This window comes from Mauremys mutica, chromosome 1 (assembly GCF_020497125.1).
Source record: "Mauremys mutica isolate MM-2020 ecotype Southern chromosome 1, ASM2049712v1, whole genome shotgun sequence".
Lineage (NCBI taxonomy): Eukaryota > Metazoa > Chordata > Testudines > Geoemydidae > Mauremys > Mauremys mutica.
This window is the reverse complement of record NC_059072.1, coordinates 39,145,409-39,168,769: the sequence shown is the minus strand read 5'-3', so window position 1 is coordinate 39,168,769 and position 23,361 is coordinate 39,145,409. Positions and strand designations below refer to the sequence as shown.

At 46.3% G+C, this 23,361-nt stretch overlaps 1 protein-coding gene across 12 annotated transcripts in view; it reads left to right on the top strand.

Annotated features, from left to right (window-relative positions):
* TTLL8 (tubulin tyrosine ligase like 8) overlaps positions 1-23,361 on the top strand; it is a 62,128-nt gene that overhangs the window by 24,622 nt on the left and 14,145 nt on the right. For all 12 annotated transcript variants that reach the window (XM_045030939.1, XM_045030876.1, XM_045030890.1 and 9 more), the window contains 3 exons: positions 6,288-6,402; positions 13,358-13,480; positions 16,681-16,870. In XM_045030939.1, the coding sequence (XP_044886874.1) occupies positions 6,288-6,402; positions 13,358-13,480; positions 16,681-16,870 (428 nt within the window). The remainder of the gene's footprint in view (positions 1-6,287; positions 6,403-13,357; positions 13,481-16,680; positions 16,871-23,361) is intronic.

Sequence of the window (23,361 nt, the reverse complement as noted above, 5' to 3'; positions counted from 1 at the left end):
TTCAGCCCAGGATGGTTATATATAACATCAGACCAACTGAGTACAGTAACAATTGCTTACACCCTCCAATTTTCATCCACTCCTCCCTCCAACCCTCCACCCTCGTCTCTCTTCAGGGACCCTTCTCACAAGCAGCTTCTTTTCCAGGAGGTGCAAGCCCTCCTACATGTGGGGCCATAGAGGAAGTTCCTCGAGACGTGAGAGGGAAGGGGTTTTACTCACAATATTTCTTAATCCTGAAGGCCAAGAGCAGTCGCCCATGCGTCATCTCAACAAATATCTCAAGAAACTGAGGTTCCACCTGCCCTCCCTGGCCTCCATCATTCCCTCCCGGGATCCAGGAGACTGGTATGCTGCCCTTGACGTAAAGAATGCTTATTTCCACATCTCCGACTTCCATGGGAACAAAAGATTTCTCAGGTTTATAGTGGGTCTACTACCAATTCACCGCTCTTCCCTGCACCCTGTTGGCAGCCTCACAGGTCTTCACGAAGTGCATGGTGGTGGTAGCAGCCTTCCTCAGGCATCAAAGCATACAAGTCTACCCCTACCTCGACGATTGGCTGATCAAAGGTCAGTTGCAGGCTTAGGTGCAGCATAGCATCAGTACAGTCTGGGCCACCTTCTGGGTGCTGGGTCTGTTGATAAACAAGCAGACGTCAACCCTTGTCCTGGTTCAGAGAATAGAATTTATCGGGGCAGTGCTTGACTTGACCCTGGCCAAAGCCTCCCTACCAGAAGCCCGATTCCAAGCTATGTCGGACCTGATTTTGAAGATCACGATCCACCCAATAATGACTGTTTGGATCTGCCTCAAACTATTGTGACACATGGCGGCATGTACCTAGGTGGTGCAGTACATAAGGCTATGCCTCAAACCCCTCCAGATGTGGCTGCCGTCAGTCTACTCCCCGAGCAGACGCCACCTGGACTCAATACTCACCATTCTGCCTCTGGTCCTCACTTTGCTGACCTGGTGGAGAGACCCAGGACCCATCATTGAAGGAATACCCTTTGCTGACCCTCAACAATTGATAACCCTAGTCTCAGAACTGGGGTGGGGAGCCCACCACAGCAATCACAGGACCCAGGACCTCTGGTCCCAGGAAGAACTCTCCCTGCATATAAATGTCAGGGAACTCAGGGCAGTAAGCTTGGTTTGCCAGGTGTTCCTTCCCCAGAACTTAAGCAAAGTGGTGCAGGTCCTGATGGACAACACTGCATCAATGGTTTATATCAGAGGTGGGCAAACTATGGCCTGCGGGACAATTCTCCCCAGCCCCTGAGCTCCTGGCCCGGGAGGCTAGCTGCCAGCCCCTCCCCTGCTGTTCCCCCTCCTCTGCAGCTTCAGCTTACTGCACCATCGGCGCAATGCTCTGGGCAGCAGGGCGGCAAGCTCCTGGGGCAGCACAGCTGCAGAGCCCGGCCTGACCTGGTGTGCGGTGCGTGGCTGGCTCCAGCCGGGCAGCGTGGCTGCTTGTCATGGTGCAGCTGTGCCGCCAGCCACTGGTGCTCCAGGCACTATGGTAAGGGGGCAGGGAAGGGGGGTTGATAGAGGGCAGGGGAGTTTGGGGTGTGGTCAGGGACTGGGGGTGTGGATAGGGGTCAGGGAACAGGGAGGTTGAATGGGGGCAGGGGTTACAGGGGCAGTCAGGGAGAAGGGGTGGTTGGATGGGGCAGAGATCCCGGGGAGGATACAGTCAGGAAGGAGAAGAGGGGTTGGATGGGGCAATGGGAGGCAGTCAGGGGTGGGGGTTCCGGGGGCAGTTAGGGAGCAGGAGGGGTGGATGGGGCAGGGATCCAGGGGGCAGTCAGGAATGAGAGGAGGGGTTGGATGGGGCAGCTGGGGGCTGTCAGGGGTGGGGGTTCCGGGAGCGGTCAGGGGACAGGGAGAAGGGGTGGTTGGATAGGGCAGGGGTCCTGGGGTGGCAGTCAGGAAGGAGAGGGGGTGTTGGATGGGGCAGTGGAGGGCAGTTAGGGGTGGGGGAAAGTTAGGGGCGGAGGGTCAGGGCAGTCAGGGAGAAGGGGTGGTTGAATGGGGCAGGAGTCCTGGGGAGGCAGTCAGGAAGGAGGGGGGGGGTTGGAGGGGCGGCAGGGGGCAGTTACAGGCAGAGGGTCCGGGGGTGGTCAGGGGACAGGGAGCAGGGGGTGTGGATGGGGCAGGGGTCCGGGGTGGGGCTGTCAGGGAACAGGAGGGGTTGGATGGGGCAGGAGTCCCAGGGGGCCGTCAGGGGCGAGAAGTAGGTGGGGTCGGATAGGGGGCAGGGGCCGGGCCACGCCTGCCTGTTTGGGGAGTCACAGCCTCCCCTAACCGGCCCTCCATACAATTTCTGAAACCCGATGCGGCCCTCAGGCCAAAAAGTTTGCCCGCCCCTGTTTTACATCAGCAAGCAGGGAGGGGCTCAGTCTTCAGCCCTGTGCCAGGAGACCCTCCAGCTGTGGAACTTCTACATGAAACACACCATTCACCTCGAGGCGTCATCTTCTGGGAGCCTGAAATGCGCTGGCAGATTGCCTCAGCAGCAGATGCTTTTCCTCTCGCCACAAGTGGTCTCTTTACTCAGTTGTCAGTGTCATCTCCCCAGGGGGACTTGTTCACCGCCAGACAGAACAGGATATACCATCAATTCTGTTCGCTGCGCAGGCACAGCATGGGCTCCCTCTCCATTGCCTTCCTGCTCTTGTGAGCAGACCACCTACTGTACGTCTTCCCACTAATTCTCTTGGTTCCTAAAAATCAAACAGGACAAGGTGAGGATTTTCCTGATAGTACCAGCATGGCCACGCCAGCATTGGTTTGGCATATTTCTGGACCTCTCAGTGGCTGCTCCGCTCGTGCTCCCACTCCACCCAGACTTGATTTCACAAGACCACGGCCAGTTGTTTCACCTGAGCCTCACCTCCCTGCACCTAACTGCATGGTTGCTGTACAGCTGAATCCTGAAGAGCAAGCCTGCTTGGTCAGGTTCAACAGGTCTTGCTAGGTAGTAGAAAGCTTCCCATCAGGGCAACCTATCTGGCCAAGTGGAAACATTTCACATGTTGGGCCTCTGAACAGAATCTGTCTCCATTCGAATCTTCTCTGCAGTCTGTCTTGAACTATCTGCTCCACCTAAATCATCAGGCTCTGGCTTTCTCATCTATTAAGGTTCATCTTAGTCTTATACCCTCCAGTACAGGGCAGATCAATGTTTTCCCATTAGATGACAGGTTTCTCAAGGGTCTCAAGGATTGGGATTCATCAAGAAAGGGATAGATAATAAGACAGAAAATATCATATTGCCTCTATATAAATCCATGGTACGCCCACACCTTGAATACTGCGTGCAGATATGGTCGCCCCATCTCAAAAAAGACATATTGGAATTGGAAAAGGTTCAGAAAAGGGCAACAAAAATGATTAGGGGTATAGAATGGCTTCCGTATGAGGAGAGATGAATAAGACTGGGACTTTTCAGCTTGGAAAAGAGGCGACTAAGGGGGGATATGATAGAGGTCTATAAAATCATGACTGGTATAGAGAAAGTAAATAAGGAAGTGTTATTTACTCCTTCTCATAATACGAGAACAAGGGCCACCATATGAAATTAATAGGTAGCAGGTTTAAAACAAACACAAGAAAGTATTTTTTCATGCAACGCACGGTCAACCTCTGGAACTCCTTGCCAGAGGGTGTTGTGAAGGCCAATACTATAATGGGGTTCAAAAGGGAGCTAGATAGATTCATGGAAGATAGGTCCATCAATGGCTATTCCAAGATGGGCAGCAATGAATGTCCCTAGCCTCTGTCTTGATGATAACCTGTCTGTTCATTCCCTTTGGGGCACCTACCATTGGCCACTGCTAGAGGACAAGATACTGGGCTTGATGGACCTTTGGTCTGACCCAAACGGTCTGATGGCCGTTCTTATGTTCTCAAAAGACTCTACCCTTAGGTTGGTGAACTAGTCCCCCGACGGGACTTAAACTTGGTCCTGTCAAAGCTCGCTGGGCTGCCCTTTGAGCAGTTAGCATCTTGTTCTTTACTGCTTCTCTTTTGGAAGGTCACCTTCCTTGTGGTGATCACCTTGGCCAGAAGGGTCTCTCAGATCAAAGCCCTTACGTCAGAACCCTTTATACGATGTTCTTCATGGATGAGGTCCAGCTGTGTCCCCATCTGGCCTTCCTATCAAAGGTAGTTCGCAATTCCACAGCAATCAGGATATTTTTCTATCTGTCTTCTTCTGAAAACCTCACAAGACTGCTGAGGAATGTTGGCTTCATATGTTGGATGTTAGGCGGGCCCTCGCCTTTTATATTGAGAGAACTAAGCCCTTCTGCAAGTCCATGCAACTCTTTGTATCAGTAGCAGAAAGGATGAAAGTGTTACCGATATCATCCCAAAGAATCTTATCCTGGATAACCGCCTGTATCTCAGCTTGCTACGAGCAGCGAAGGCTCTGCTTCTGGCCATTGTGACCACTCATCCCACAAGAGCTCAGACTTCTCAGCAGTATTCCTTGCAGAGTTACCGATACAGGACATCCGCAGGGCTGCAACCTGGTCGTCGGTGCATACCTTTGCATCCCACTACACCATCATCCAACAGGCTTGAGACAATGCCGGTTTCAGAAGAGCAGTGTTACAGTCAGCACGGCCATGAACTCCGAGCCCACCTCTGAAGGTACTGCTTGTGAGTCACCTAGCATGGAATGGAGATGAGCAAGCACTCGAAGAAGAAAAAATAGTTATTAACCTTTTGTAACTGTTGTTCTTTGAGATGTGTTGTTCATGTCCATTCCATGACCCACCCTCCTACCCCTCTGTTGGAGTTACCAGCGAGAAGGAACTCAGAGGGTGCGGGGCTGGCAGCACCCCGTATACTAGCGCATATATGCACAATTCCAAAAATCACTAAAGCAGGCCCAGCGGATTTCACTGAGGGAAAAATCTCCATCAACTGTGCATGCGTCACACACACACCCAGGGCCGGCTCCAGACCCCAGCGCGCCAAGCGCGCGCTTGGGGTGGCATTGTCTTGGCAGGGCGGCATTTGGCTCCGGCGGACCTTCCGCAGTCATGCCTGCGGGAGGTCCACCGGAGCCCCGGGACGAGCGGACCTGCCGCAGGCATGACTGCGGAGGGTCCCCTCTTTCTGTGGCTCCGCTTGAGCTCCTGCAGGCATGACTGCGGCGGGTGCGATGGTCCTGCGGCTCGGACAAAGCTCCCGCAGGCATGCCTGCGGATGCTCCACCGGAGCCGCGGGACCACGAGACCATCCGCAGGCACTTCTGCCCCGGCCGCGGGACTGGGGAAGGGTGGCGCGAGCGGCGCGGCGCGCCGCCCTGCTTGGGGTAGCGGAATTTCTAGAGCCGCCCCTGCACACACCTAACATGGAATGGACATGAGCAACACATCTATCTCAAAGAACAACAGTTATGTTAGTAACCATTTTTTCCCTCACCAATTTTGGTGTGTCTTACAAAAACAAAAGAACTGAATATATGCAACAAGGTCTAAGGTCTTTATTTAGAATTGGTTTCAGAATTCAAGGTCAAATTTACCATTGCCTGTGTCGCACCCTGACAAAGGGTGATCTCCTAAGTATTGCAGGTGAATGGGTGACAATTGCACTACCCAGCAAAGAGCTGTTCATTTGGCAATAGCAGGGGAAGAAAGAGGAGGATAGATGGGGGGGTGGGCAGATGTCCTCCATAAAGGTCCTCAGCTCTGGAACTTGCCTCCTTAGTCTATCAGAGCTCAGATCTGTTGACCTTCCTGTCAGACAGGAAAGTTTGCTTTTCCTTCTAGGCATTTAGGCTCCAGTTCACCAAGATACTTAAACATGCTTAAGTCCACCTCCATTAAGGAAAGCACTTAAGTATGTGCTTAAATTTTAAGCAGATGCTTAAATACCATTAAAGTCAATGGGACATAAGTGCTTGCTTAACATTAAACAAGCACTTAAGTGCTTTCCTGATTAGGAATGGTTTGCTGGGCCTCAGGGAGGGGCTCATTTGAGGGAGAAGAGTATTTATTGTTAGGATCAGGAGGGCATGGTGGGGATAGCTATGTATCTGTAATGGAGTGAGCAACCTATTATTTGTTATGTTGAAGAATGATGTGTGGTTGCAAATGTTAATTGCAGTGCAGGATGGACACCTGTTAAGGAATTACATCCCTTTATAAACAGAAGGAATAAATACACAATTTTCCATAGAGGTCAAGACAGTGCTATCTGTCCTCTTTATCAGTGTACCAGGGAAAATGCCAAACCATCATCTGATTTCTTCCTTATTCTCTTTAAGATTGGACTTTGTTTGAATCTGAGAAATTTGCCATGGTATGTTCCAGCAAATCCAAATACCTTTTTCCCCCGCTGCTATGGTATTTACATGGATGATGAGAAACATGATTTTATAGGTAAGTCATTTGAGTAGCTTCCATGTTCGATCTCAGGCATTTCTCTATACTGATAACTTAATCTTGATAGCAAAGGTCTAAGCAGTGTGGCCTGGATCCAGCAAAGCACTTAAGCACACTTTGCTTTAAACATGTCAGGAGTCCAACTGAAGTCAATAGGACAACTCACATGTTTCAGGTTCAAACTTGTGCTTGTGTTTTGAGGGATCAGAGCTAGAATACTCAGTACCTGGCAGTACTGTATCCATACAGAGCCAAATTCTGCCCTAAGATTACTCCCACTCAGGTCCCAAAGAGCCTCTCAGCTTGTCTGAGCGAAACATCTTTGCAGAGTAGTTTTAGTTCATACATATTTTCAAATTAAGGGCTAATGTCATGCACTAACTTGCCGATGTGGACCCTGCCTTAGTGTATATTAATGGTGGTACAGTTTGGGAAAGAACTACACTAAATGCACACTAGGGAGCTTTTAGTGCACTTCAGCAGTGTCCACACAGGTGAGTTAGTGTATGGCACCCTAGTGTGGACTAGAACTTACACCCTGGGAGTACAGACTAAAGCCCAGTGTAGACAAGCCTTTAGTTTGAAAATATGCATGAACTAAAACTACTCTGCTCCCAGTTACATTGGTGTAAATGCAGTATAGCCGCATTATTCAATAATAGGAGGAACGCAATGATGTTTACCCTAAGGTAGATAATTTATTTCCTGAATCTTTCAGAAGCCTAAAGTAGATCAATTAATCATTCTTCTGTCAGATTCTAGCAGTTAAGGCATAATTTTCATAGCTGAGGAGTTCTGCCTGAAAGCAATTTTTAAACCTTCCTGCTGCATAAAAGAAGAGGATTAATGAAATAATTTCTTTGTTGCTTTTTAAATTGAGCTTCTGTTAATGAAGTTCAAACTAATTTATTGCCTAAATCTAATACTGCTAGAATTTTTTTAAAGTCTTTTAGAGATGTGTGACTTAGTGACAGGTCAAGTTTATGAGCTGTTTGTTTGAAAACAGGAAAATATCTACTGTTTTGTGAAGGTTCATCATTCTTACTTCACTCCACTGAAAATTTTATGTTGCATGACTGCAATACAAATTGAAAACAAAGTGTCTACAAATTTTAAAGGCATCAGAAACACCCTGCAGGCATTATAAACTGCTCTTGAGAGCCAAATATTTCAAGCGTCATAAATAAGTGATGTAACAAAAATTGTATTTTCGTTTAATGCTACAAAGTAAATTTAAAGTAGTATTATATTACAGAGTGATCTAAAAGGGATCTCAATACTTGACTATGACTGTGGAATGTACAGTGCAGCTAGGAGGAGGTGGAAGGGTTTAAAGATGGTTCTTGTGCTCCCCACTTTGTGATGCCAGTCAAGTGCCTGGCCTGAGGGCTGCTTTATTATATTTGCTACCAATTGCCCAAAGTGACTGGTAAAACAGTTGGTGTTCACGAAATCCTTGGCCATACCCAACCACAGCTGTGTACCACCAGAGGATTCCTGTGTAGTGAGGTGATCTAAGGGCAAACATTTTGAATTGAAATCAGCCCTGCATTGGTGGTGCAGTATAAAGTGGTCACAGTGCATGGAAGAATCTGAGTTAGGATGTGCATATGATCTGTTCTTTTTACAGAAAATAATTTCGGTCTGGAGTAATGAATCATTTCATTGAATTTATTACTTCAAAGGCAAATTTCCTGCTCTGTTAATTTTTAATGCCAAGCCTCTTAAAATAGATGACATTATACAATACACCATATAAAGAACAGTAAATGTATGTATTTGTGCATGTATTTTGCATATAGAAATGTGTAAAACCAGAAATTATCAAGAACGCTTTTTAGTGAGTTTTCAGACTTTCAAGATGCATTTTAAAATAACAGTCTACCATCTTTTAATGAGCTATTTCAGATGACGAATGGTGGTTGATACTGTGATGGACAAACTTCGTAAGATTTTGATGTGTGGTTTGGTTCAGTTCAGATAAAATCCACAAAATCTAGGTGTTAGTGAAAGTTTACCTGAACTTTCCAAGCCCTGCCCACACAAACCACATTCTTCAGTACACACACAGCCCCCTGCCCACCACTGCTCCTGGCTTTCCTTTGCCTCATTATAGATTGTCTTTATTGAAGAGGTCTGACAATCTTCTACTCTGTCTTCTCTTTACATGGCAAACAGGCAGTAGACTACTTTCAGGTTTATTAAGGGGAATAGCCAGTCTTATTATTTCTCTTTGAAGGGACCGCAACTTGGTTCTTTCACCGCCGTGGGGTATTCTGGGACAATGCAGCTATTTTGTTCTTCCCTGGGATTTCATCAGGGTCGGTCAGATGTCCTGCTGGATCCTCTGTTTGAAGGCTGACCAAGTGGCCTGCTACCCCCTCAGATTCTTGGTGTTCACAATCTTCTGTAGGCTGGCAGCTTGACAAAACCCATCCTATTTTTCGTAAGAAGGACCCAGAAATGTTTTGCTGGTCACATGTTGCTGTCTTTTTCAACTCTATAGTGCTGTGTGATGGGGACACTTTATAGTCCAGTAAATGACAGAATGAGGATTTCTAAATAGCACATTGCACACTGTGGATCCAGCTGTGATGGGTTCCTCCCAGGGTGCCACCTGGAACAGGGGTACCACTGAGCCTTCTGACCCACCAGCCTGGGCTTCCTCTCACACTGTACTGTTGTGACAAACTGCAAAGCCCTCCAGCCTGCATTTTCATCAGCATTCACACGGATAGGGACACATCCAGCTGCAGTTACACAGAGGCTCTCAAACTACCAGCTTCCCAGCCTAGGACCCCAGAGCAGTACTGTTCTGCCCTGGTCAAATCTGGCCAGTATGGGTTTAAATCCCAGTCAGCCCCTTCCTCAATATGAAGAGAACAATGCACACTTATGGTAACCAAGCAGAGATTTTCTCCAACCACTCCAGTCAAAGCTCACTGGTTTAGATGAAAACATAAAATAAATTTATTAACAACAAAAGATAGATTTTAAGTGATTGTAAGTGATAGTAAACAGATCAAAGCAGATTATCTAGCAAATAAAAAAGGCAACCTAAGCTTGATATACTAGACAGATTGAATAGCAGATTTTCACCCAAACTGATGCTACAGGCAGACTTGTAGATTCTTCAGGCACAAGCTGCATTAGCTTTACAGCTTGGGTTTCTCAGGTCTTCATACACAGGCTAGAAATCCCTTTAGTCTGGGTCCAGCACTTCCCTCAGTTCAGTCTTTGTTCCTCAGGTGTTTCCAGGAGTCTTCTTGTGCTGGGAGTGAAGCAACACAGATGATGTCACTCCCTGCCTTATATAGCTTTAGCGTATGGCGAGAATCCTTTATTTCAAAACTCGGTTCCCAAACCTGTTTGTGGAAAAATGCTGACATCCCAAGATGGAGTCCAGAATCATGTGGCCTGGTCATATGTCCTTGTAGAGTCATAGCAGCTATTACTTACAGGCTGTCTGTAGCGTTCTCAGGAAGGCTCACCAGGTGGGGTTAAGCTTCTCCTAAGGCCTATTGTTTTTCCTAATGGTTCATTGTCCTGAATAGGCCCTTCCCAACCAGCTATCTAGACTGAAAGCATCTTGTCTAGTGGGCATCATCCAGGTGTAACTACATTTGAAGTACAGATACATAGTTAGTATTTATAACTTCAGATACAAAAAAATGATACATGTGATAATCATATTAAGCAAATCATAACTTTTCCAATTGCACCTCACATGACTTATCTTGCATAAAATACATCATACTTATGCTATAATAATATCATAATAGTATCACTATGAAGAATATGGGGTGAAGTGTTGCACCAGCATCAATATTCTTTCACAACATCCACATCTCAGAAAGCCACAGATAAATGTGCTGGAATCATAGAATCATAGGACTGGAAGGGACCTCAAGAGGTCATCTAGCCCAGTACCCTGCACTCATGGCAGGACTAAGTCTTATCTAGACCATCCCTGACAGGTGTTTGTCTAACCTGCTCTTAAAGATCTCCAGTGATGGAGATTCCACATCCTCCCTGGGCAATTTATTCCAGTGCTTAATCACCCTGACAGGAAGTTTTGCCTAATGTCCAACCTAAACTGTCCTTGTTGCAATTTAAATCCATTGCATTTTCTCCTATCCTCAGAGGTAAACGAGAACAATCTTTTATGTACTTGAAAACTCTTATCATGTCTCCTCTCAGTCTTCTCTTCTCCAGATTAAACAAACCTAATTTTTTTCAATCTTCCCGCCTAGTTCATGTTTTCTAAACCTTTAATCATTTTTGTAGCTCTTCTCTGGACTTTCTCCAACGTGTCCACTTCTTTTCTGAAATGTGGCACACAGAACTGGACACAGTACTCCAGTTGAGGCTTAATCAGCGTGGAGTAGAACAGAAGAATTACTTCTCGTGTTTTGCTTACAACACTCCTGCTAATACATCCCAGAATGATCTTTGCGTTTTTTTGCAACACTGTTACACTGTTGACTCATATTTAGCTTGTGATCCACTATGACCACCAGATCCTTTTCCGCAGTACTCTTTCCTAGGCAGTCATTTCTCATTTTGTATGTGTGCAACTGATTGTTCCTTCCTAAGTGGAGTACTTCACATTTGTCCTTATTGAATTTCATCCTGTTTACTTCAGACCATTTCTCCAGTTTGTCCCCATCATTTTGAATTTTAATCCTATCCTCCAAAGCACTCGCAACTCCTCCCAGCTTGGTATCGTCTACAAACTTTATAAGTGAACTCTCTATGCCATTATCTAAATCATTGATGAAGATATTGAACAGAATTGGATCCAGAATTGATCCTTGCAGGACCTCACTAGTTATGCCCTTTCAGCTTGACTGTGAACCACTGATAACTACTCTCTGGGAATGGTTTTCCAACCAGTTATGCATCCACCTTATAGTAGCTCCATCTAGGTTGTGTTTTCCTAATTTGTTTATGAGAAGGTCATGCGAGACAATATAAAAAACTTTACTTAAGTCCAGATATACCACATCTACCACTTCCCCTTATCCACAAGGCTTGTTGCCCTGTCAAAGAAAGTTGTTATGTTGGTTTGACATGATTTGTTCTTGACAAATCCTTGCTGACTGTTACTTATCACCTTATTATAGTAAAAGCTGTGTTATCCGGCACTTTACCAACTGGAAAGCCCTAGAAACTTGCATTTCTGATATCCATTAAAAGTCTAGTTGGTGCGGGGCCGGCAGGCTCCCTACCTGGCTCTGCGTGGCTCCCCGGAAGCAGCGACATGTCCCTGCTGCTCCTAGGTGGAGGAACGGCCATGGGGGCTCCATGTACTGCCCCCGCCCTGAGCGCTGGCTCCGCAGCTCCCATTAGCCAGGAACTGCAGCCAATGGGAGCTGCAGGGGCAGAACCTGCGGGCAGAGGCAGCACATAGAACTGTCTGGTGCTGCGCCTCCGCCCAGGAGCAGCAAGGACACGTTGCCACTTGTGGGGAGCCGTCCAAGCTGCCCGGATCCAGCACTCCAAAACCCCTCCTGCGCCCCCACCCCGAGCCCCCTCCTGCACCAAAACTCCCTCCCAGAGCCTGTGCTCTAACCCCCCAGCCCTGAGCCCCCTCCTACACCCAAACTCGCTCCCTCCTTCCCTCCAATATAAGTCTTAGTTAACTGGAATTTTTGACTTACCAGCACTCCTCATTTCTCCAACATGCCAGATAACGTTTTTACGGTATCTTCTAGTTGTTTGCAAATAGATTGCTTAATTATTTGCTCCATTATCTTTCCAGGTATTGAAGTTCAATCGACTGGTCTGTAATTCCTCAGGTTGTCCTTCTTTCACTTTTTATAGATTGGCATTCTGTAGTGGACCTAACACTGGATTACCACTTTGTAACTGGTAAAAATTGATTTTCTGAAGTGATTACAGTAACTCCTCACTTAACGTCATCCCGGTTAACGTTGTTTAGTTGTTACATTGCTGATCAATTAGAGAACATGCTTGTTTAAAGTTGTGCAATGCTCCCTTATAACATTGTTTGGCAGCCGCCTGCTTTGTCCACTGCTTGCAGAAAGAGCAGCCCATTGGAGCTAGCTGGTGGGGGCTTGGAACCAGGGTGGGCCGGCAGCCCCCCCATCAGCTCCCCGCTCCCCTAAGTTTCTTGTGCGGCAGCCACCCAGCAGACTATCAATTGCCGGGTAGTTCAGCTGTCCTTCCCCGCACTGTTGTGTGCTGCTCCTACCCTCTGCCTTGGAGCTGCTCCCGGGAGCCTCCTGCTTGCTGTGTGGGGAGGAAAGAAGGGTGCTAATGTCAGGGTTTCCCCCTATGCCCCAGCTCCTGTCCCCCTGGGGGGGTACACACAACAGGGCTCAGGATGGAGGGAGCTTGCTGGCAGCAGCTGCTGTCTCAACTTGCTGATCTATTTAAAAAGGCAGAGTACTTAGAGTGGGGTCAGCATACTTATGGGGCAATGCACATCTCTCTCTCTCTTACACACAAGATGTGTGTCTCTGTCTCTCTCTCATGCTGTCTCCCCTCCCTCCATTCTTGCTGCCTTGTAGAGTGTGAGGCTACATTAACAACGTGTTAACCATTGACGGCTCAGCCGAGTGCTAGTTCATCATTTAGCAGTAAGGCATTCCCTAGGAAATATCCCACCCTCTTCCACCCTCTAATTTCCCTGGAACCTAACCCCCCCATTTACATTAATTCTTATGGGGAAATTGGATTCGCTTAATATCGTTTCACTTAAAGTAGCATTTTTCAGGAACATAACTACAATGTTAAGCAAGGAGTTACTGTACTAGGTTTTCCACTTTTTATAAAAGACTGATGTGTGGAGTAGAAAATAGTATTTATGCTTAGTAATGTTTTTTATAGAGTTCTTATGAAAACCACATTCCTTTAACAGGATTATCCCTTTGTGGGCATTCTGTTTAGTGGATCAGAATCTAAAATAATATGTTATGTGTTTCAGAGGACTTCAGGAATACAGCAGCGTGTAGCATACTCAAATGGGTCATCAGTCTTAACGCCTGTGATAAAAAAACACAGAAGTCTAAAGGAAAAATTAGTAAAGAAGATGTACGCCAGAAGAAAGGTATTTCTTAAATATCAGTGTTAACATTACAATTATTGGTGTAGAAAAAGGGCCGAGGAATATCTTGTTCATCTGTAATTAATCTGCATATTTTTAGAGGACAAATATTGGCTTCTTACTGTAATAACTACAGTGGCCGCCATCTAAAAAGTCGGTTTTTATCAACAGTTATTCCAATGGTATTTGACAGACCATATTAATTTCTGACACCTGTAGATCTGTGATGGATAGGATCTGTTAAAAGACAGTTTTAAAAGGACTTGTTCTCTACTGGAATCAAGCCATATATTAAAACTTTATGCATCTGAGAGTGCAGGGACATTTTATTTTTGCCTAATGCTTCTTTGTGTCCCTCAAAAGTAGCTTGTGAATTCCCCTTCAAGTTTTATATATAGCTAAATCTCCTCCAAAGCCTATGCACTGAAAATAGGTTGTAATTAAGCAAAGTTATTAAGGTTTTGTGCGGATAGTCTGAGGCTCGATCCTGGTCCAGCTGATATCAGTGGGAGGTTTTTGCCATTGACTTCAGTGAGTTAGATCAGGTGTGATGGCTGGGCTTTCAGGGTTGAATAGACATGTAACTATGGAGTTGTGCATCTAACCAGATGTGCATGGTTACTAGGTGTGCCCATGGAACTTTCATAAAGGTAGCTGAGCCTGCTGCAAGGTGGCTGTGCACTTTGGGGGAAGTTAAACATTTGGGAGCATTTTGGAATAGGCCAGGAATTAAATGCCATACAAAGATTTCCACAATGGTGGGGCTGGAGCTGAAAAGTCAGTCCATCTCAGCTATGGCTGGGTAGACACTGGCCTGGGTTGCTCCTTAGTGCCGGTCAGTGCTGCAGAGGCTAAGTGTGGGAAACTGCAAAAAATACATACATAGCATTGGCCTGCTAAACTCAGGGTTGTGAGCTCAGTCCTTGAGGGGGCCATTTAGGGATCTGGGACAAAAATCTGTCAGTGACGGTACTTGGTCCTGCTGTGAAGGCAGGGGACTGGACTCGATGACCTTTCAAGGTCCCTTCCAGTTCTATGAGATAGGTATATCTCCATATTAAAAAAAAATCTATGGGAAATCAGATAAAGGTGTGGAAAGCTAAAGTGCTGTTTATCTAATAAAAGTGTAAGGAGGAAGTACAGACAGAAGAAAAATATGAGAAAACTAGACACAGTCCCAGCCCTGTTACACATTAAGTACACACAAACAGACTGCTTGGGACCTAGTCATGTGGCTAAACATCCATGTCATCCTGTTCATATTGCAAGGCTTCTGCCTTACACTGGAAATGGAAAAGAGGATTGACAGCTGTAAATGCTGTGTCTTTCACCTGTGGAGTTGAAAATATGAATACACAGTAAGTTGCACATCTGATAAACTCCACTAATAGTCATTGAGCCAGTGTGGGGGCATCAGGAGTAGCAGGTGGGAGAGAGACATTTGGAAGTTGCTAGCAATAAAACAGTGCAATAAGATACAGCCCTTGCACATGTAGCTTAGAAGAGTGATATCAGGTTGCGCTATCTCATGGCTAACCTTCTTGAATGATTACTCCTGGGGGAATTGTGCTCCACTGTGTGTGCACAGAATTCATGTCCCCACAGATTTCTTTGCTTCCCCACAGAAAAATGACTTTCTGATAGGGAAGTAAAGGGAAGCTGCAAGAGAAGTCATGCACCATTCCTTAACTTTGCTGGTACATCCTTTCAGGCACTTGGAGCAATCGGCCGAGAAGTAAATCACCTCAGGGCTGGGGACATCTCAGCCAGTGGCTCCTACCCTGAGCCAGGATCAGCTGCCAGTCCCAGCTGGGCTGGAGGCAGGCGAGGACAGGACTTCCTCTTCCCCTGCAAGGAGTGGCTGAGGCTGTGTCAGACCCACCCCCAGAAACCTCCCCCAGCTGCAGGAAGCTCAGCATTCTCCCCTGCTTCCTGCTCCCATTGCTCCTCAGCTGTGGGGATAGGGGTCACTGTGTGGGGATCTGCTTCCCCATTCAACCAGCCCCTTGCATCCGGACCTCCCATACCTAGACACCCCCGCCAAGCCTGACCCCATACACCCAGAACCCCCTAGCCCTCCATACCAACCCCACCCCATTGAACCTCAACCCCTACATCTGGAGCCACCTGCCTGCAGACCCCCAACCCTGCACCGAGACCACCCCCCCACTGAGCTCCCTGCACTCAAACCCCCACCCTGATGAGCCCCACCCCATTCTCCCCCTGAGCCCCCACATCCAGACCCCCACACCACTGACCCCCAATTAGCTGACCCCTGACTCCCACCCCAGCAAGCCCCACTCCCCCAGCACCCAGACCCCCTCCACTGAGCCCCAACCATTTTCACCTAGCAGCCCCTGCAGAGTCCCATTGCCTCTGCACCTGGAACACCCCCAAGGAGCCTCTGTGCATCCATATCCTCCCACATGTAGACCTTCCACTGAGCTGCCCGCACCCAGATTGTCCCACACAATGTCCTCTCGTCCCACACCTGAATCCCCCCATACTAAGCCCCTCCACACCTCAATCCTGCCTGGTTGAGTCTGCCTCCCCCACACCTGGTGTGCCTCGCACAGAGGGGCAGGGCCCTGGGTGTTTCTGGGGCAGGCTCAGGCCTTGTGATGTGTCAGGGTCGGCTGCAACCTGACCACTGAGTCCGTGTCCCCTGGGTGGGGGATGGGGAGTCTGCAAGGTGATCTCCTACATTAATGCAGCCAGTGGCCTGTGCTCCCCACTGCGATGCTAGAGCCTCTGCATTTATTTATTGACAAATAAAACTTGAAAAATTTTGCAGAATTTTAAAATATTGTCCACAGAATTTTTTATTTTTTGGTGCAGAATGCCCTCAGGAGTAATCATGATGGACTAGACTAGAGCACCACTGTCTCTTCTTGGCAGGGGTCCTGTCACCCTCACACTCGGCTTTTAGTCCTGCTTTAAGTGGCAGTCTCAATGTAACTTCAGCTAGGGAGTCATTGCAAACACCTTCGTAATGTATTCATTTTTCCTTCCTCATTTTGTTTCTGTTGAACAAAACAATAAAAATTCTCAAACTGAAAAAAGAAATCTATTGCAACCAGAAGAAAGCCATCAAATGTGAGAGATTCCCCATATGTTGGGGAAGACTTGCTTCTCTAATTGTACGTACGTTCCAGAAATGTACTTACCTCACTGACATGTCCTAAATCATCTGCTTTTTTTAGATCCTGTAGATTCTGATGAAAAGGAAATCAAGCAACTTCCTGGAAAACTAATAGACATGGCTTGCCAGGTTTGTGAAACCTACCTTGGGCAGATGGAACACGAGGACATTGACACAGCAGTGGATGCTTCTGCAGTTCTTAGTGAGGAGGAATGGAAAGACTTAATTGAACAGTACTACTGTCTCATTCAGTAAGATTTCACAACTCCAATTAACTGTTTTGAATTAAAGTCCTGATTAAGGGTTAGGTTATAATTCCCTTACTCATAATGAGTAGTACTTTACCCCACAAATAGCCCCATTGTAAGGAGTATAAGATATTCTTCATTGTAAGTAAATATGTCACATTTTGGCCCTAAATGTAAATTCAGATTAGAAATAGATCCTTAATTCCAATAAAAAATACTATAATCATAGAAGATTAGGGTTGGAAGAGACCTCAGGAGGTCATCCAGTCCAACCCCCAACATGTTGTCAAGTATCAGAGGGGTAGCCGTGTTAGTTTGTACCCACAAAAACAATGAGGAGTCTGGTGGGACTTTAAAGACTAACAGATTTATTTGGGCATAAGCTTTCATGGGTAAAAACCCACTTCTTCAGATACATGGAGTGAAAATTACAGATACAGGCATAGATCTACTGGCACATGAAGAGGAGGGAGTTACCTTAGAAGTGGAGAACCAGTGATAACAAGGCCAGTTCAGTGAGGGTGGATGTGGTCCACTCCCAATAACTGATGAGGAGGTGTCAATATCAAGAGAAGGAAAATTGCTTTTGTAGTGACCCAGCCACTCCCAATCCCCATTCAAGACCAAATTAATGATATTAAGTTTGCAAATGAATTGTAGCTCTGCAGTTTCTCTTTGAAGTCTGGTTTTGAAGTTTTTTTGTTGAAGGATGACTACTTTTAAATCTGTTATTGAATGTCCAGGGAGATTGAAGTGTTCTCCTACTGGCTTTTGTATGTTACCATTCCTGATGTCTGATTTGTGTCCATTTATTCTTTTACGTAGAGACTGTCCAGTTTGGCCAATGTACATGGCAGAGGGGCATTGCTGGCCCATGATGGCATATATCACATTAGTAGATGTGCAGGTGAACGAGCCCTTTATGGTGTGGCTGATGTGGTTGGGTCCTATGATGGTGTCGCTAGAGTAGATACAGGGACAGAGTAGGCAACGGGGTTTGTTACAGGGATTGGTTCCTGGGTTAGTGTTTCTGTGGTGTGGTGTGTAGTTGCTGGGAGTATTTGCTTCAGGTTGGGAGGCTGGCCTGCCTCCCAAGGCCTGTGAGAGTGAGGGATTGTTTTCCAGGATAGGTTGTAGATTGTTGATGATGTGCTGGAGAGGTTTTAGCTGGGGGCTGTATGTGATGGCCCATGATGTTCTGTTATTTTCCTTGTTGGGCCTGTCCTGTAGTAGGTGACTTCTGGGTACCTGTCTCGCTTTGTCAATCTGTTTCCTTACTTCGCCAGGTGGGTATTATAGTTTTAAGAATGCATAATAAAGATCTTGTAGGTGTTTGTCTCTGTCTGGGGGATTGGAGCAAATGCGGTTGTACCTTAGGGCTTGTCTGTAAAATCCTCCTTCACATGGGTCCATATGATGAAGATGTCATCAGTGTAGAGTAAGTAGAGGAGGAGTGGTAGGGGACGAGAGCTGAGGAAGCGTTGTTCTAAGTCAGCCATGGAAATGTTGGCATACTGGGGGGTCATGCGCGTACACATAGCGGTGCTGCTGACTTGAAGGTATAAGTTGTCCCCAAATCTGAAATGGTTGTGGGTGAGGACAAAGTCACAAAGCTCAGCCACCGGGTGTGCCATGGCCTCATCAGGGATACTGTTCCTGACAGCTTGTAGTCCATCCTTGTGTGGAATATTGGTGTAAAGAGCTTCTACATCCATGGTGGCCAGGATTGTGTTTTCAGGAAGATCACGAATGCATTGTAGTTTCCTCAGGAAGTCAGTGGTGTCTCAAAGATAGCTAGCAGTGCTGGTAGCGTAGGTTCTGAGGAGAGGGTCCAAATAGCCAGATAATCCTGCTGTAAGAGTGCCAATGCCTGAGATGAGTGGCTGGCTCATACAAAAGCAGTTTCCCCGCTCTTGGTATTGACACCTGCTCATCAATTATTGGGAGTGGACCACATCCACCTTCATTGAATTGGCCTTGTCAACACTGGTTCTCCACTTGTAAGGTAACTCCCTCCTCTTCATGTGCCAGTATATATATGCCAGGATTTAAGGTGCCACCAGACTCCTCGTTGTTTTTGTGGGTACAGACTAACATGACTACCCCTCTGATCTTTAGCTCTATTCATCAAAGGAACTCAAAGCATTATACATATATATATAGAGTCAGATCATCAGCTGGTGTAAATCAGTGTGTACTGTTTTTAACGGAGTTACTAAATTTAGCACACGGAAGGCCTACCATAGTGCATGGCTTAGCAGTGCACAGCCGTACTACACAACAGTTCAGGATGGAAGGACAGGACACTGTTTACATTTGAAACTACGGAGAGAACTATGTAGGCAACATGGAATTATCTGAGGTGCACTCTGGCCAGGACAGTAGGGTTTGAACATGCCTATTTTTACTAAAAGTGCAATGGGATTATTCTGTTCAGGTTTTTATGCGTCGTATCTGAGTGCCTTCCAGTAAACTATATGATTATACATCTGTCATGTGATATTTGTTCTCTCATCCACTCCCAGAGGGAGAAGTGTGCACAACAAAGTGCCTTGTTTTGATAGTGTGTGTCCTTTTAAAAAAAATGCCTGTTATGTGTTCATATTAGAGAAGGCAAGGTCAATGAACTGTGCCTTTGATTTAGAGCAGAAAGTGGAAAAGTTTATGATAGATCTTAGTGCCTGGGGGAATTCATACCACATTCTTGGACAGTCCCCAGGGAAAGTTCTGTCTCCCACACAGACAAGTTTTACGGTTGAGAATTCCATTGTTCCAGAGGAGTGTAGTTTTGGACCGCAGTCTTCATCCTGAAGTTTTAAATGGTCTTTTAGATATCCTGGGCATGGAATAAGGTCCAGGACCTTGAACCTGATTCATTATTCTATGGGAAGCCAGTATAGAGAGTGGAGGACAGGTTTGATATGTTCCCAGTAGCCTATGTTGCTGAGGAGAAATGCTGTGGCATTCTGAACTAGTTGAAGTTTCCTAAATACTGATGGCTTTGTGCCCAGATATATTGCATTACTGTAATCCAGCCAAGAGATGATGAAGGCTGAATAACTGAGGCAGGTCTTTGTCCTCCAGGATGGGACAGTGTTTCTTAGCCAAGCAAAAAATGGTAGAAAGTGTTACTAGTGGATACTGCTACTTGAGAGCTCTAGGTCAGCAAGGAATCCAAGACTACAGGCTGAATTGACCAATTGTGGGAGTGTATCTTCAACCAATGCGGACTGCACTGTGGCTGTAAGATCTTAAAAGCTAACAGACTGTTGGGAATCATTAAGAAAGGGATAGATAATAAGACAGAAAATATCATCTTGCCGCTATATAAATCCATGGTATGCCCACATCTTGAATACTGCATGCAGATGTGGTCACCCCATTCAAAACAGATACATTGGAATTGGAAAAGGTTCAGAAAAGGTCAACAAAATGATTAGGGGCATGGAACAGCTTCCATATGAGGAGAGGTTAATAAGACTGGACTTTTCATCTTGGAAAAGAGACAACTAAGGGGGGATATGATAGAGGTGTATAAAATCATGACTGTTATGGAGAAAGTAAATAAGGCAGTGTTATTTACTCCTTCTCATAACACACGAACTAGGGGTCACCAAATGAAATTAATAGGCAGTAGGTTTAAAACAAATAAAAGGAAGTATTTCTTCACACAACGCACAGTCAACCTATGGAACTCTTTGCCAGAGGATGTTGTGGAGGCCAAGACTATAATAGGGTTAAGAAAAACTAGATAAATTCATGGAGGATAGGTCCATCAATGGCTATTAGCCAGGATGGGCAGGGATGAAGTCCCTAGCCTCTGTTTGCCAGAAGATGGGAATGGGTGACAGGGGATGGATCACTTGATGATTACCTGTTCTGTTCATTCCCTCTGGGGCACCTAGCATTGGCCGCTGTTGGAAGACAGGATACTGGGCTAGATGGAACTTTGCTCTGGCTCAGTATGGCGGTTATTATGTTCACCTGAGCTGAACTCAACCACACTCTGGTGGTAGCGATGTGGTGAATGATTAGAAGAGCTGTGATTCATCTACATAATGCCGGCACATGAGTCCATGTCGTCTGACCAGTTTACCTAGTGGTTGCATATAGGTTTTGAAAAAGATCAGAGAGAGAATTGATCCTTGTGGAACCCCACAAGTCAGGGATCTAGTTGTGGAAGTGCTGTTTCCCATCACTACTTGTTGAAATCATCCTTTCAGGAAGGACTCAAACCATTTTAGGATATTACCCTGGATCCCTGCCACCTGTCTCAGGCAAGATAGTGGAATCTCATGGTCAGCAGTGTTGAATGCTGCACAGAGGCCCAGGAGAATGAGAATAGATGTCTGTCCTCTATCCATTGACAGATCATCCATGAGTGCCATGAAAGTGGATTCAGTTCTGTGTCCTGGCCTGAATCCAGATTGATCCAGGTCTAGAATGTTACCTTCAATTAGATGAGTTCATTTTTGGCCTTTTCATAGCTTCTCTATGAACTGCTCAGGAATGGGAGGATTGATGATGGCTAGGACTAAACTATGCGAGGTGGGTTTCTTCAGTGTAGGTTGGACTATTCCATGTTTGAAGGAAGAAGGAAAGATTCCTTCTCTGAATGAGGCATTGGTTCATTCAGTTGGAGTGACACCACTTGTTCATGACTCTCTTTTACAAGTCGTGAAGAGCATGGGTCAGATTCACAAGTCTTGGGTCAAGACTCCTTTAGGGTGTCCAGAACTTCCTGCTGAGTGAATGTCCTGGACGCCGGGAATGCAAGTGAGCTCTTGCTTGGTGGAAGTAGAGCAGATCCATCCTGTTTGAGAAGACTTCTCGAATGGGTGATATTTTCAGTGAAGTAGGATGATAGTTCTTAGAGTGCTTGGTGCTTGGCGCTGATAAAGGTTGCAGGCATTCAGGATTGATGTGGCAGTTTATCACTCTGGATAGCTCCTTGGGGTGGGATTTGGTAGCCTCAGTGGAGGCTGATAGGAAGGTTCTCTGGGTCTGTAATACAGCTCAGCATAGGCTTTGAGGAATTAATTATGTGTCGCCCTGTCTGAATCAGCCTTTGTTTTCTTCCACTGGAACTCAGATTTCCACTCTTGTCTTCATCCAGCACAGGGTGTCAGAAAACCAAGGAGAACTGTGTGTTGATGGGGACTGTTTGGGGACTGAAAGGGACTGTTTGGGGGGTAGCGTATTAATGGCTGCAGCCAATATAGAATGGTAATGATTCACTAGGTCCTTGACTCCTCATTCTGTGGGTTGGGTCTTTTAGCAGACTTTGAAATTCATTGGAGTCTATAAGTCATCGTGGTCGGATCAGGATAATTGGTCTTTCTTGTTGCCTGAACAATGGAAGGTCTCTGACCACTGCCTTAATGATGTGATCATTAGTGTCCAGGAGACTGACATCTTGGTTTTAAATCTCAGCTATTAGATGATACTTCCAGCAACACAGGGTTTCCTAAACCATATTGGGTGCATTGTTTTAGTACTGGTTTGGAGGGGTATCCATACAATCTCTTCTTCCAACAGTATTGAGCAGGGCCGCTCGGCGGGGGGGAACAAGTGGAGCAATTTGCCCCAGGCCCCACAGGGGCCCCCACGAGGGTTTTTCGGGGGCCCTGGAGTGGGGTCCTTCACTCGCTCTGGGGGCCCCAGAAAACTCGCACGGGGCCTGGGCCCCCGGAGCTTCTTCTGCTCCGGGTCTTCGGTGGCAATTCGGCAGTGGGTCCCGGAGCAGAAGGACCCCCCGCCGCTGAAGACCCCAGACCCCCTGAATCCTCGGGGCAGCCCTGGTATCGAGGGGTCTGAAGGCCTACCATCTAAGTACTGATTGAGCCTGACCCTGCTGAGGTAGATGAGGTATGACAGGTTCACAGCACAGAGCGGCACAAAATTGGTTGCCAGACATAAAGATTATTTACCTTCTTTTCCTCCTCTCCCCCAGAATGTGAAGGCTAATATTCTCAAGAGGCTGAAACCATAACTTACTTGTATTTGTAAGATTTGATGTTTTTAAATGTTTGTATACAGCAGCTATGATCTTACCCTAGCCATCATCTTGATAACTAAGCAATTAATAAATGTAGATTCTAATCCTGCAAGATGCTGAGACCTCTTGAGAAGCATCCACCCTCCCTCAACTCACATTTGATTTTAAGCACGAGTTGAGTGGAGTGAGCACCATTCAGAAGGCACTCAGCACCTGGCAGGATCAGGAGAGCATACAAGACCAGAAGTGTTTACAGGGAGAAAGAGCTCAGATAACTCAATGCACATGCACATGGGCCAAGGATTACATAGATTACATTCTCAGGGACTCTTTTTGTTCTGTCTTTGTACCTAGCATGGAGGGTTCTTAGTTTATGATTGGGGTCCCAAAGCACTACCACAATATAGATAATAAATAACAGTATTACTGTTTATTCATTGGCCATCCAAAAGTGTGCTGGGTACCATACACACGCACAACAAAGACACAATCCCTG